This window comes from Marmota marmota, unplaced genomic scaffold (assembly GCF_001458135.2).
Source record: "Marmota marmota marmota unplaced genomic scaffold, marMar, whole genome shotgun sequence".
NCBI classification, from domain to species: domain Eukaryota; kingdom Metazoa; phylum Chordata; class Mammalia; order Rodentia; family Sciuridae; genus Marmota; species Marmota marmota.
In genome coordinates, this window is record NW_026000026.1 from 33,672,600 (window position 1) to 33,688,247 (window position 15,648).

Below are 15,648 nucleotides of genomic sequence, written 5' to 3' on the forward strand. Positions count from 1 at the left end.
AAGATCCACTGTTCCATGACCTCAGCTGGCAGTGAGCAGTGGCCCAAAGTGAAGCAATCAAGATCAAAGGCCAAGAATAGTGCTCATGGTAGAGAAGGGCCTAACATGATCAAGGTTCCTACGCAGAGCCAAATGCCTGTTCACTTGAAAGAGAAGAATCTAGCTTTGGCAAAAAGGTTTAAAATAAAGTTGGGATGTGCAATTAAGGTAATTTAAAACAAATTGATTTCCAAATGAGAAAATTATATTTTAGCAGAATTCCGTCATTATAGGTTAATGAAGAGCTACCTGTGCGTAGTTCACTAATCAATTTTCTAGGAATGCGGTTTTAATTTCCTAGACCAGATTTCATTTAGCAAATAAGCAGCACAACTTAACTCCCAAGAAACGGTGATTGCTTTCTCTCTCTTTTTTTTTTCTGCCTGAAACATATCTTACTAAAGAAGTTGCTTGTTTTTTTCCTTTAATTTTTTTTCTTTTTTAAATTTGATCTCCTCAAAATTACTTTTTTAAATTTGATCTCCTCAAAATTACTTTTCAAAAAAATAAGCAGTCATATCAATTATAATTACAGTGCTTACATGCATTTATTGTGTGTAGTACGCAACACTGAGGCAGATACAAAGTAATAATTAACATTGAGACTTCTAAGACTAGAAGGCATTATAGTAAGTATTTTTATGAAAGTGACATGAGGCTGTTGGAGGCTGCCATTCCAAGAATATAACAGATTGACATGAAAGCCATAATAATGAAGCTGTGGGGTTTCAACATGTGAACGATAATTAACATTTTCCTAGTTGCACAAATGAGCAATGACTCAGGGAACTAACTGGAGGAAGAGGAGTAGGGCTCCCCAGCTGAGGCTACAAATATACTTGAAGACCACAATAAAAAAAACTACAAACCTCTCATTGTGAAAACTTCAATCAAAACAAACATCTTTTCCTTTTACTTGGCTGAAAATATTGTTCTTCTGAAGGGTGCCTTAGTCCATTTTCTGTTGCCATAACAAAATAGCTGAGACTGGGTAATTTATAGAGGAAAGAAGTTTATGTAGCTTAAGATTTTCCAGAGACTGGAAGTCCAAGATTAGGCATTCACATCTGGCAAGGACCTTGTGCTGTAACATAAAATTGCAGAAATTTCAGGGCAAAAGCAGGGACATGCAGAAAAGACAAAACATGAAGGTGTCTTCTCTTTGTAACAACTCCCTCTCATAGTTTACTAATTCAGTCCCAGGAGAACAAAAACTGCCTGGATACCACAAGAATTAACCCAGTGTCCCAAGAGCAGCATGAATCCTTCCTAATGACCCTATCACCCCATTGGGGCTCCCTCTCCCAACATGATCAGAATAGCAATTAAATCTCAGTGAGTTTCAGAGGAATCAAGCCATATCCAAGCCATAGCAAGGGGCTTTAATTTTTAGTTCTCAAAGTTAATTTTAATTTGATTTCACTGCATTATACTTTTTCCAATTTGGCTGAGAAATAAACTTTAAGAGGACTAGAGACGTATTAGACCTGGCACCTCTCAAAAGCAGCCCAAAATGTAGATCCTTATACACATATGTCCCCCATACTGCACTTTCAGATAGGTGAATGTTTCCTTAGAATATCAAGTCCCATTTAGCACAGTACTGCTTCACTTCTCTGGGGAAAGACTTTGACGACAATTGTTCAGATCCTAGCTCAAAACATGAAATAAAGCGCAATGCATGGCCTTGTAGCCAACACGGATGTCCTAAGCCATCACACTAAAGCTTCCATGCTGTATTCATTGGAAGACCCTTAGTCTCTTGTTCCAACCAGCACTGCTAGTTCTTATAACCTGCTCCAGCATCGTGCACATTACAATAGAAAACATGCAAAGCCAGCACCACCAACCCTGTAGCCAAGCACAGTGAATATGACTTACTTTTAAGACAGACACCTTGATTAATTTCAAAAGACAAAAATTATAAAACATGCAGTCAACTCAGAGTTTGATTTATTGCCTACTTCATAAAAAGAATAAGACAGCGCGAAGAGGTCCCACACACGTTATGGGACGACAGTCCTTTCCTTTGCCCTTTCTCACAGAACTCGATTATAAAGGGCATATGTGGTGCTTTCTGCACCCTTCCATCCTTCTGCTCACTGCTTTCCCCCCAGTTCCAATGATTTGTTTCTCATAGACACTGACGGGTGCTAGCCTGAAGGGATTCCTAGAAGTAGATTCATCAGATCACTCCCAGGACTTTTTAGACCAGAAGGGAAGAAATTAACCAGTCTCTGGTGGCAGGAGACACTATTTGTGAAAACTCGCTGCACAGCTGGTGGCCATGGAGAAGACCTCAGCAGTAGGGAAAAGAATCATGTCCTCTTGGAAGAGAGCCTCCGGATTCCTGTTCATCTTTATTATTAATACATTGTTCTGTTGCAATTTCTCCAATATCTCCTTCAACTACATTAAGTAGCCCACTCCCCTTTAAAAGATGAGAATGAGAACAATTTGACGATAGAATCTCCTATTTCCCATATTTTTTGAGTTGTTCTTTTGTCAACTGTAGCCTAAAGGTTTTGAATCAATGTTCTGAAAACGACTACTCACTTTCCCTTGATATTTCATCATTTGAATAATGTGACATGCTAGTGTCCCCGTAGTGATGGTAGTGATGGTATTGAGTCCTCATGTGCTACTTGCTTGAGGTTTTTATTGATTTTGTTTGTTTGTAGTTATGTATAGTTTACAACCATTTTTCTTTGAGTAGGAGATGAGAATGAGAACAATTTGACGATAGAATCTTAAGATTTTCACTGCTACCTAATACAGAGAAACCGTGCCAGAAATTTTACCAAAATGTCAAGTGTTGTATATAGTATCATACATGCAGTAACTTCTCAGATGGTCTCTCTGATTTTAACAAAAGATTTTGCAACTTGTATACCATATTTCACCATGAAAAGATTCTTCAGTGTGTCATTAAGACAAATGCTCAGCAGGATGAATTCTGATGTGTGCCTGTAAGTGAGAGGAATGAGCTCAGCCAGGCAGGGCAATTCTGAATGACCCACACAACAGTCCAACTTTCTCAAATCCCAGACTACTTCCCAGCCCACTTGTAAGCACAGGTGATTGCAGCAGTAGGATTTTTCCAATAAATAGAATATAAATACAAAACATTAAAAATAGGTAAAATCTTTGTATGTATCACAAATATGAATACCTTATTTTAAGGTGATGATACAGCTCAGTGTCAGCAGGCTTGCCTATCATATATGAGGTTGTGGGTTTGATTCCCACTACCACAGAAAGTACATAAGTAAAAATAATTGTTTAAAAAAACCCTTTTTATTTTAAATTTTACATATTCCATAAAGCTTTTATAAATTAAATGGATGGAACACAGAGGATTCTTAAGACAATGAAACTATACTGCATGATATAATAATTGTCAATATGTATCATTATATATTTGTCTGAACTCAGAATATATATATAAAATGAACTCAACGTAAATTGTGGATTCTCAGTAATAAAGAGGTATCAATGTAGGATCATTAAATTAAATGTACCACTCTGATGGGGGATATTGATCATGGGGGAGGCTATACTTGTGTAGGGACAGGGAATATATGGGAAATCTTTACCTTTCACTTAACTTCACTGTGAACCTAAAACTTCTTTTCAAAATAAATAAATAAACTCTTTTTAAAAATATAAGTACAGTAAATAGAGGCTTCCAAATCAGGCTTTTTGGAAATGCCTGCTTTTAGTTCATTACCATCTGTCATTCCTTTACGACAGTGACCACTGATGCCCAATTATATCTATCTATATACAGACATAGACATAGAAAATGCAGATTCCCTTTAGAATCGTTTCATTTCCACAGAGATCTCTTTGAATGAATATATGTTTTTGAAAGTAGAGAATACATGCTGCTCATTTTTGTGACTCCAGCTGGTTAGGGTCAGGTCACAGCTATGGCCTGAGTACCTTGTGAACCGCGATGCCTCAGGACCATTGACAACATGCAGCCACTGTAATGGTAATTAGCTTCCACCAACAGAACTGGTACTGAAACTGGCCTGTGTCTGAGCTCAAACCTCAACCAAACAAAAGCCCTACCCACTTTTAAAGACAATGAAAGGAAAAATGGGTTAAGATTATAAACAGGAAATTCATAGCAAAGAAAAAAAGTAGAACAACCCTCAAATTACAAAAGCATGCTCAGGTGTGTTTGTAAATTGAAATGTCAATTAAGATAATGCAGGATCCCACGGTGCACCCATTAGATTTTCAAGGATTTTTCTGAATGTCAGATATAGGAAATGTGTTCGAAAAGGCAGGAAATAAAGCTAGCCTACACTGGCAAGACAGATGCAGAGTGTCCTCCTTACCACTTTGGTGAGCAAGTGAGGGCACCCAGGACTGATGAAAATATAGGTATTTTAAGAATTCTTCATGGTTACTTCTGATATTTCTTCAGTGTCTTCTGATATTTCTTCCAGAAGACACTGTCCTTGTCTGTAGACCTCTATCAGTCATAAGTTGAATTATCAAAGGGAGAAACTTCTATTCTTAGAACTGGAGAGGATATTGAACTATGACATGACTGGTATTTGGATCAAGGGCAAATATTATGAATGGTTGTTACTCTTTCAATTGGCTAAAGCAACTTTGAGTGGAATTGGTGGCCTATTCTACCAGAACTCCAGGACTAGACCTGTATTTTCAACCTGAGCTCACACCTCTTTATTTTAGCATACTTCATTTCTGCTCTACTTTGTTTACTTCCTTATTATAAAGGAGTTGTAAAGTGTTCCAACTCAAGAAGAAAACCCAAGTTCAAATCTCAGTTACACCTAAAACTTGCTGTGTGACTTTATAACATTTATTGAATGTCTCTGTGCTTCAACTTTCTCAACTGTAAAATGGGATGGAAATAATACAGTCTATCTCATAGGGCAGTTTGTGAGGAATAAATAAGTTAATTATTTGCAAAATAGACCTGACCCATAGAAAATGCTAAATTGGTGTTGGAAATAGAACATAGTTAAGTAGATTTACTTATCTGATCCATCTTATTTAATTGTATATATCAGTTATACTCACATTTTCTAGACCAAGGTGATGACAAGCAAGGTATTTAGGACTTCAGGTTTGGCAGCCCAAGAAAGCAGTCATCTAATCCCAAACTGTGACTTTTATTAGTTATGAGAACATCAGTAAGCTTTAAGTGTTTTGAAATTTGAAGCCTCCTCTATAAAATAAGTAGGTTAACTATCTCCAACAAAAATATGTGAGAGTCAGTGAAGTTATTGAATGCAAAGAACCTCTCTCAGAATATAGTAAACATTCAAACAATAGCTATAAGAATAATTAAAAAAAAAGAATAATTGATAATCATGAAACATTTGCTAGTAGCATTAAGCAAACACATGTTCCACAAATGCCAGAGCTTAAGTAGCTTTAGAAATTTAAAAGTATGTTGCTTTGTGACATGTTAGGGAAACTCAGTATCTCTGATGGTGTCAAGACTGGAAGTAATAACAAGAGCACCTTGTGGGGAGAAAAAGTTGCAGAAATAAGCCAGGTGCAGTGGCACATACCTGTAATCTCAGTGACTCAGAAGGCTGAGGCAGGAAGATCACAAGTTCAAAGCTAGCCTCGGCAACTTAGCCAGGCCTAAGCAACTTAGCCAGACCCTGTCTCAAAATAAAAAAATAAAAATGCCTTGGAATGTGACCCAGTGGTTAAGCACCACTGGGTTCAATCCCTGGTATGAAATAAGGAAGGGAGGGAGGGAGGAAGAGAGGAGGGAATCTTGAAGACGTAATAACAAACATGAACATTTAAGTCCCAGCTAAGTCCATGAAAGTTGATGTCTAGAGCCATGTCCTCTAGTTAGGGTCTCTGTTGATCAAAGAACAGAAAATGTCTCTTAAGAAGCTTCAGGGTTTAAATAGCAGGAGCTATAACAAGGTAAGTGACAGTCAGGACTTGGTTTCTGAAAGTGGACAAGCAAAAATCAAATCCTCTCAATTAAATAAAAAGCTACCATTCCAGTGCCATACTAAGGCTCAGCACTGGGTTTATGAAAAAAACTGCCTCTGTAGGCTCTGTCTTTCCTGCAACAAAGCATATTTCATAATCTTATGAAAAGCCAAGATTGCTTTAAGCTGCTCTGGCCATATCTCTTTAGCCATGTAGTTCTTAATACAGCTGAAAGAGCTATTTGCTTATGCAAAAACTAATAGTCAAAATAATTTCTTTATTTGCTGGAGAAGGGATTAAACAAAGACTAGAATAATGCTTCCTAAATCAGAACCTGGAATACCTTGCTGCTTAAAGTGCTGTCTGTGGCCCAGCACAATACTCAAACTTTATTTAGTATGCATAAAAAACATGAAGATTTACTGAAGAAAGTGCAAATTTTGAGTCAGCAGATGTGGTGTGGAGCTTCAAATCCTACATTTCTAACACGTTTTTAGTCAACGCTGCCAGTGCACCCTAAAATATTGCTACTCGTGTCATGGTCCAGCATAGATCTCACCTGGGACCTTCTAAGAAATGCAGAATCTGTGTCCCCTCTGTGGACCCACTAAATCAGCATCTGCATTTCAACAAGACTAGTGATGCATGTGCACTTGAAAAGTTGAGAAAAGCTTCTCTAGAATGTATGTGAACCAATTTTCCCAGGCTTGGATGCATTTCCCCTATTGCACAAGGTGGCTACTTTGAGTACTCAAGAATCCCAAAACACAAATTAGTATGCTTCAATACACTCTAGAAGTGCTCTGCCAACATTCCCTCCAATTCCTTTGTCATTTTCACACACACACAACACCTCAGTGGGTTTTCATTCCCAGGAGCTCATACCTGTGTCTATTGGCTCCTCCCTTTGGATGCTAGAATTCACTTTGTTTGATTGGGAGGAGAAGAGAAAGAAAGTACCTAGAAATATATCATCACCTTCAAGCACTTTCTAACTAAAATGAACAGGCACAGGAATTTCTAATCTTCAGCTTCCTTCTCCCTGATCAGAAAACTTAACTTTGAGGTGTGGTCTACATGTGGAGAAATTAAGCCAAGATGTCCCTCCATGAGACTGCACGATGTTTTACCCTCTGCCTCCTGCACCCACTGTCCTGCTCACTTCTCTGTGAATGCTGGCAGAAAACACTGCAATAAACTCAGTCTGCATAAATCCTTATCTCAGGTTCTGTTTCTAGGGAACTCAAACTAAGACACATGCTATTTTAGCTAAGTGCCATTTAGCCTAAGATCAGCATCCAGCCAAGAGTTTGGGTTGTTTCTAAAGTTTTTTTTTGGCCGCTGTGATAATCTCTGATTCTGTGATTCAACCTGGGTCTTGTGTAACACTTACAGGAAGCCATTGGACTCTAGGATTTTTACATGTGGGAGGTCACAATCGGAGAATGTTATGAAAATAAATTATGCTTTACTCTGAATGAGCTAACTGTGGTGGTGCAGCGAAGACAATGAGATGCTCTTCTTAGCTGGCTTTATTAAGGACCCACAGAAAGTTCTAAGGACCTAGAAGACCCAGCTCTTGTGATTAGTGTGGCATCCACGGCCACTGTGGAATTTTGAGTGTTGGAAATGGTGCCAGTACAAATAGAAATGGCATAGTTTAAAGCACAAAATCATTACAAAGGCTTTACATATGAAAAGAATGTATTTTGTTAAGAAGTTTTGTATTGATTACATGGTTAATACAGGTTAAGAATCCTTTGTCCAAAATTTGTGGGACCAGAAGTGCTCCTCATTTATGATTTCTATCAATTTTGGGATAGTTTCATATAGACAATGAGAAATCTTGGGGATGGGATCCATGTCTAAACACAAATTTTATTTGTTTCTTATGCATTTCGTAGTCTGAGGGTCATTTTATTCAATATTTTTAGTGCATCTGCATCTTGACTGCAACCTGGAACATGAGGTCAGGTGATCTTTTCCAATTGTGGTGTCATGGAGTTGTTTAGAAGTTTAGATTTTAGATTTTCACATCAGAGATGTACAACTTGTCTATCAGGGATTGAACCCAAGGATGCTTAACCACTGAGCCACATCTCCAGCTCTTTTTTTTTTTTTTTTTTTTTTATTGCGTCTGATAGAAGAAAAAGTTNTTTTTTTTTTTTTTTTTTTACCAGAGGCAGAAAAGGTCAGGGGCGGGGGCATCCTTGGGCATACAAATTGAATTAATGTATCTTCCTGGAAGCTGAGCTAAAGTCATGTCTTATAACTGTGCAGTATTTAAGCTAATGCAAGTGTGATTTACATTTTTCAGGAATGGACAAATGAGGTTTTCAGTCTGGCAACAAACCTGTTGGCCCAAAACATGTCCAGGGACGCATTTCTGGAAAAAGCGTAAGTCACTCTAATTTTATTGCTAAGGGTGTTGCTTCTTCTGAGTCAGTTTCCTTTCTCCTTTGTGAGTCTTTTGTTTATGCTGCACTGGCTTCTCACATTGATAAACAAAAATTTCCCTTTGGGATTTGTTAGAGAACTGATACCTCCACTGTTCAGAATTGGAAGACTTCCAAGAAAGATCACTCTTTCCTCCGAGTTGCACATCCGCATTACGCCTGGGCTGAGCTTGCCTGAATGTCAATGCCTTTGACACACAGTAAGGAGATACTTCCAAATCCTGGCAGCTGTGCTCAGAACTAGAAGTTATTAATTTCAGAGAGCCTCTGCTCTGCATCTGCCTGTGACCTCTATTATTAATCCAAGGAAGAGAATGAACAGCATATGTTCCTAGTTTCTCTAGAGCCATAGTCCTCTGATGGCTGCTACAGTAATCATCATGCCTACTTAAATCAATAAATCGATGGCCCTTGTAGACAATCACAATAATTATTAGTGAGAAAAGAGGAAAAGAAAAGATGTAGAGGAAAGGATAGAAGGAAAAAAGAGAAGGAGAGAAAAATTAAGCAGATTAGTACATCAGTCTGGAATTGCAACAGCTTTTCTAAAAAAAAAAAAAAATTGTCTGACCAAGGAAAGTAATGACACATGCCAGATGGGCAGTGAGGGATTCCTGGTTGTGTTCCTTTGTGGCCATTCAGGAGGTTGGGAAACCTCTAAATGCAAACCACAAACAGAACCCTTAAGAGGTGGTCCTGGGTTTTACTGAATAGCTTTGTCTCTTCTCTCTTGTTATGCAAGACATACCTACTATTTCAGGCCTCCTATTCCAGCCACATTTCCGTTTTGCTCTTCTGAGGATTCCTTTTACTTTTAGTCAGCACCCCACAGGTCTTGTATAAGTGGTTTTCCATGGGATCATCTCCCCTCCTGAATTTGTTCCCTTAAACATCCTTTTTACATGGCTCCACCTCCTCCCTTCCTTTCTGCCCCTTTCTTTTGCTCCGGTCTTTGTCCCATCTTTTCATCCAACAAACATTGTAGAACATCTATTCTTCCAGAAGTGTTAGTAGAAGTGTTAGTATGAATTAAGTATGAATTAAGATGCTCTACTTGAAAAAGCATTTTTTAGCTGTTATCTGTTACAAATATCTTTTCTACTTAAGTGTTTCCTTATGTAGCTGCTTTGAACATTCTAGAGTATGTCTCTTAGTGAGCATATTAACATTTCTGTGGCATATATACCTAGTGTAGGTGAGTACAGTTTTCTAAAGTAGCATTTCCCTTTTACATGTCCATAGCAATGGTCGAGAGTTCTGTTGCTCTCTCTCTACCTATGTGTCCCTAGCAGTTGAAGAGATAAACACAGTCATTATATTCATATAGTGGGATTCAGTACAAAAATGAGAATGAATAATCTACAACTATAAGCAAAAGTTGGTTGGATCTCAAAAATACAACACTGAGTGAAAGAAGCCAGACACAAAAAAATACGATTCCATTTTTGTAAGGTACAAAACAGGCACCAATGATCTATGTTGTTTAACAGCAGGATCACAATTCATTTTTGAATAGTTCCTTTTGGAAGGAGGTGTGAAAGGGGCTTTTAGGATCCACTAAAGTAACAGTATTCTACTTCTCAATCTGGATGTTAATTTGGAGACTTAAGCATTGTGTGAATTTCAACAAACTGCACATTGGCACAGGTTCTTTTCTTTGGGTTTTATCCTTCAATAATATTTTCATTTAAAAAATTGAAAACTTATTTTTCTGCTTTGTCAATAGCTATACTAAACTCAAGCTACAAGTCACTCCAGAAGGGCGCATTCCTCTTAAAAAGTAAGTCTCCTGAGTGTTTCCCATTGTTCGTTTTCTTTTTCTCAAAGATTTGAATCTGTGCCATGGCTCTGCTTTGTTTCTTCATCAGCCTAAGTGGGAGCTTGGCAGTGCATGATAACTCTGTCCTCTTGCGTGTGTGCCTCATATCAGAGCAGCTGATTTCTCCATAGCATTTCCCTGGGGTACACTTTTCCTCTGGCGTCCCTTTTTAAAAACACCGAAGTGGGATGGGGAGGGAGTGAGAAGGAAGGGGACCTCATTGCTAAACCCAAAGAAACATCTGATACTCAGATCTATTCTGGGAGTACAAATTGGGTGACCTCGGTACCTCTCTCTGCCAAGGTGGCTCTACCTTAAAGCAGGACTTGCAAACTCAGGAGATGGGCAAGGAACTTAAATAACAAAGCAGGGCAAGAAGAAGTAGAAAACTATCTGCAAATCAGTCTAGGGTACTGAGAATTTACCTGCGTCATGTACCTTATGGGATGGGTAACCTCCAGGAAGAGGATTTTTTAATGTTTCAATAGAACCCATAATCCAAATTATTATAGTAAATTGTTCAGCACTTACTTTCTGGTTTTTTAAAAATGAAATTAGTGACCTAAGAAAGTACATCTTTAGATCATATTAGTCAAAAGTCTTTCACTTGACTTATAAGCTATCAGTGAGATTCTGTTCATGAAAAATTTTGAAAAAAAAATGTCTTAATAAAACAACATACACACTTAGGGCCATGGGTAGCAACGAGGTGACAAGTTTGCTAAGTTTATTTTAATATTTAATATAAGATGCTATTTGATGCACTAGTTTTTTAATTGGATCATCAGTATTATCTCAGAACATTGACACTGTGTTAGACACTATGATTTTTTAAAAGCACACACAAAGATCTTTCTGAACACAGATGCAGATGTATGGAAGACTAGCTATCCTTTCATTCTTTAAAGGTGAATAATGAATAGGTTTGATACAATGGGATATATTGAGTGGGCACCATCTGTAGGTCTGTGATCCCAGGGACTTTTAAACATCTCTCATTCATGTGTTTTCACTCCACAGCATATATCGCTTGTTTTCAGCAGACCGGAAACGAGTTGAAACTGCATTAGAGGCTTGTAGTCTTCCATCTTCAAGGGTGAGTGTGTTGCCTCATGGTGATAGCACAGAAAAATAGTTCTTAATGATTTATACTCAATACACATTGTCCCAACACTACCTGGACATATTTTTATAAAGTCTAAAACCCATAACTTATTTATATTTGCAGTGTATGAGACCACTATTGTATTCTTCATTCCCATAACTCCAATATGTCAATCTAGAATGACTCCTGTGGGGCTGGGGACATAGTTCAGTGGTGGAGTGCTTGTCCTGGGGTCCTGGGTTAAATTTCCAGTGGTGAATAATGAGGAAGAAGAGGTGGGGAGGAGAAGGAAGAAAGAAAAATGAAAACCTTAGACAGATACTTGCATTTTGTAGATAAAAAAATCATTAATGTATTCTGGGTGTAGTGGCACATTCCTATTTATCCCAGTGACTAGAAAGGCAGAGGCTAGAGGAATACAAGTTCAAGGCCATCCTGGACAATTTAGCAAGACTTTTTCCCAAAATAAAAATATAAAATAAAAAAGGGCTGGAGATACAGCTTGGTGGTAGAGTGTTGCTGGGTTTAATCCTCAATACCACACACAGATACATATTTGTGTGTGTCTGTCTGTGTTTGTGTATGTGTAGTAATCTAATCATGTAATAATACAGAAAATAAATAAATAACAAAAAGAAAGGGTCAGCATTGTCAAGAAGACAATTTATAATGTCTATCTTTAAAAAAAAAAAACCTATCTTTAAAATAAACCATTCCTTAATGTCTCTTGAGCTAGTAGCTAATGATAATGTGAGGTATTATGTTTAGGAATACATTTGAAATACTAATTTCACCTTATCCTTCTTAAATTCTTCATTTTAAGATTTATAAGTTGGAGATACATTTAGCATGGTAGTACATGTTTATGAATAAATGTATGTACTCTGCAAGGCTGTGTTCAAAACGTTTTTACCAAGAGTGACACAGATCAAAAGTTTGCAGATAACTCACTTTGCTCTTGGTTGGTAAAGAAGGTGAGAGGACAAAGGATGTAACTTGCTTTTATTAAATGCCTGATATGTACATACCACTCTATATACATTAACCACCTAGAATAATGTCATATGCTTTCATTTTAATTAATTTCTACATAAGTGAATCTCAAATAAGTTGTTAGCATTGTTTCTAGGTGAACAGTCTATTGCAAAACTCTTTCTCATGTTATATTCAGTGCTTTCCCTTCTATTCTAAATTATTTTTATCCTAGTATCTAAGCAACAAAAAGCACTTATTTAAGGACAACACTGACTTTATAGAAACTCCGAGCCTCTTGAAACACTAGCAAGCACTGAATGAAATCTTAAAGCCACTCTTAAACTTATGATTAAATTATGAAAAATCATTATTGAGTTCTCTTTATTAAATTAATTGGCCGACTTTTGTTGTGAATATTTTTTCAAAGTGAAGTTTATTACCGACTTTGGTAGGTTACAGGAAACACTGTCCACCACCACTTCTCCTCTACAGGTAGAAAAGGCTAACATTGCTGCCTGAACAGGGCAGAGTTGTGCAAAGGCTCCACAAAACATAGTTACTTTTGCTTTGATAAGCAAAGTAGAGTATTGAGTTTGCTTACCATTGCTCTTCTGATAGATGCTTTAGCGTAGGAAAGGTATAGCAATGAAACTCCTCTCATTGACCCAACAAATATTTCTAGAGACTTTACTGTGTATCCACAGGTACTGAGAATGTGGTAGTGAGCAGAAATGAAGTTTAAGGTTTCAAGGACTATAAAATCATCTGGGGAACTAGTTAAGGAATACATCAACAGGGGCTGGGGATATGGCTCAGTTGGTAGAGTGCTTGCCTCACATGCACAAGGCCCTGGGTTCGAACCAGCACTAGGAAAAATAAATAAGTTGAGAGAAGTGTTATGAAAGAAAGAAAGGAAGGAAGAGAAAGAAAGAAGTGGTGCTATGGAGAATAAGGGAAGCTCACTTTAGAAAAAGAAAGCAGTGTGTGCTGAGGCTGGGAAGAAATTTCTGGATTTGAGAAACAGAAAACACCATTTGTTCAGAAAAAAAAGAGAGAGAGAGAGATAAAGTATGAAAGATGGTTTTATAAAGACATGCAAAGAATGGTTAGCCTATCCCTTCTGGTTTTACCTTTCCTGGATAATGCCTTGTGAAATACAAGGATCAAAAATTTTAACTTGGTATTATACATCTGGCTAAGGGAAAGAAGGAATAGAAAAGCTGAATAGAAAAATCAAACCCATCAATCAATTCTCAGTAAATTTCAATTTTCTAAACAATTGGATTCTGACATTTCAGTCAATAAACATAAATTGAGTCTTTGCAATCCACTCTGTCTATTATAGGTTCAAACTTTCTGACCAATATCAACCAGAGACATTTGAGGAGGTAAATGAGATTCAAATAGCAGGAATTACATTTAAATTGGAAAAAAATTATCTTTAGCAAATTAAATGTAATGCCAATTCTCTGAAAACAAACTGAAGTTATTTGAAAAATATAATCAACCTCCATAGTAGTTTTGAAAGATTATTTTTCATAGTTAAGTATAATTTACTTGGAGAACTTGTAGAATCAGAATGCCTTTTAAAAAATCTAAACCGAAGATGGTTTCAAAGCCAGGAAATTAATGTTTCTGTGAACTGTCTATTGCACATCAAAGCTATATTTTTAAATCATTGCAGTAATTTCATATCTACGTGACTTTTATGTGGGAAAAATCCACTAATTAGCAAAAAGGTTCTGGATACATTAACAAGGGATATTTTAAACATTGCACACTATAAAAGGATTATATAAAAGGGTTAGCTAGTTTGGCATAAATGGGAAACAATTTCATAGCCAGACATCATTCAAACTAGATTTAATTGTGTTCTGTAAATAGACACATTACCCAGAAACACAGTGGATATCCTGTCGAGATTTTTTAAACATTATCTTTGTACACATTGTTAGGGATAATTAATGCACTTGAACTTGTATCCTGGCTGACATGATCCATTGGAATAACACATTCCTTTAGTGGGTAGTCCTTTGGAGATTATAGTTGTTAGCCTCACGTCACCCTAATTGTTAAAAAGTAGTACTGTGCCGAAAAAGAGAGACAAAGCAATAGCTGTCCTTCTATTAATAATCTAAACTTATTTTCCAGTGAGACCTCTGAAAACCTTCCCATTTTCAGAAAATGACCATTCTACCCACAAGCTGAGAACTGAAAATAATTTATTTGTACCAAATTCCCTTGGTTTTAGGCTTATTAACTTGAAAAGAGCTCAGTGACATTTGGAATTGTATTGTAGTCTTGCCATAACATGGGCCTATGGGGGTGCATTTTAATGAAGAACATAATGAAAAAGCCTGTGTATTTATTTTAAGTTGCAAAGTTTGCTGGGTATAGTGGTGCATGCCTGTAATCCCAGCAACTCAGGAGTCTGGGGTAGAATAATAAGTTCAAGGCCAGTCTGGGCAACTTAGTGAGACCCCATCTCAAAATAAAATTTTAAAAGGGGTTGGGGATATAGCTCATTGGTAGAACATCCCTAGGTTCAATTCCCAATCCTGGGGGTGGAAAAAAAAGTTTATTGTAGTTGATGGACACACAAATATATTACAAAGGGAAATTCCTTGGGATTTCAAGACTATGATATGTTTTACTGAGTAATACTGTAAATAAAGCTTATAAAATAATTTCTCTGTATAACTGTAGTTCATTGCGTTTCTTCCTAAATCAGAAACTTAATTACTTTTGAGTTGTGATACTGAAAATCACTGATATCAAAATTTCATTTTAAAATCACATTACGTACTCAGTACATAATAAATTAAGAGTAATTTATTTGTAATTATTCTATGGACTCTGGCTAATTCAACTTTTTGATTTATAGTTTTAAAACAAAAATATTGAAAATATGTAGAATTTGTAATTTACTGGGAAGGAATCCACAGGACCACCAAGAAAATAATCTACATGTGGACACTATTTATTTGATTCTGCTTCAATAAATTAATACTTTTTAATCATGAAGTTGAGCAAAAGAAAAGTGAGATAAAGAAAATCAGCTACATTGAGAATTTTATCTTTTTTTCATGTGATAAAATTCAACAGTGAAAATAATATTACATTTATTCATATTATCTCATTAATTTGTCCATTTAATAGAAAATCCTACTTCTCAGCTGGTAAATAAACAATGGTTAGATTTTAGGAAAGTATATTGTTCTATGAAATTTTGTGTCTGGACTCTTACGAAAATGATTTTCATTAAATCTGATGCTCAACAAGAAGTACCATACGCAAGCTCTCACTGC

At 36.7% G+C, this 15,648-nt stretch overlaps 1 protein-coding gene across 1 annotated transcript in view; it reads left to right on the forward strand.

Moving 5' to 3' along the window:
* Plcb1 (phospholipase C beta 1) overlaps positions 1-15,648 on the forward strand; it is a 727,531-nt gene that overhangs the window by 485,147 nt on the left and 226,736 nt on the right. The window contains exons 6-8 of the mRNA XM_048811856.1: positions 8,303-8,382; positions 10,168-10,221; positions 11,281-11,356. Coding sequence (XP_048667813.1) covers positions 8,303-8,382; positions 10,168-10,221; positions 11,281-11,356 — 210 coding nt within the window. The remainder of the gene's footprint in view (positions 1-8,302; positions 8,383-10,167; positions 10,222-11,280; positions 11,357-15,648) is intronic.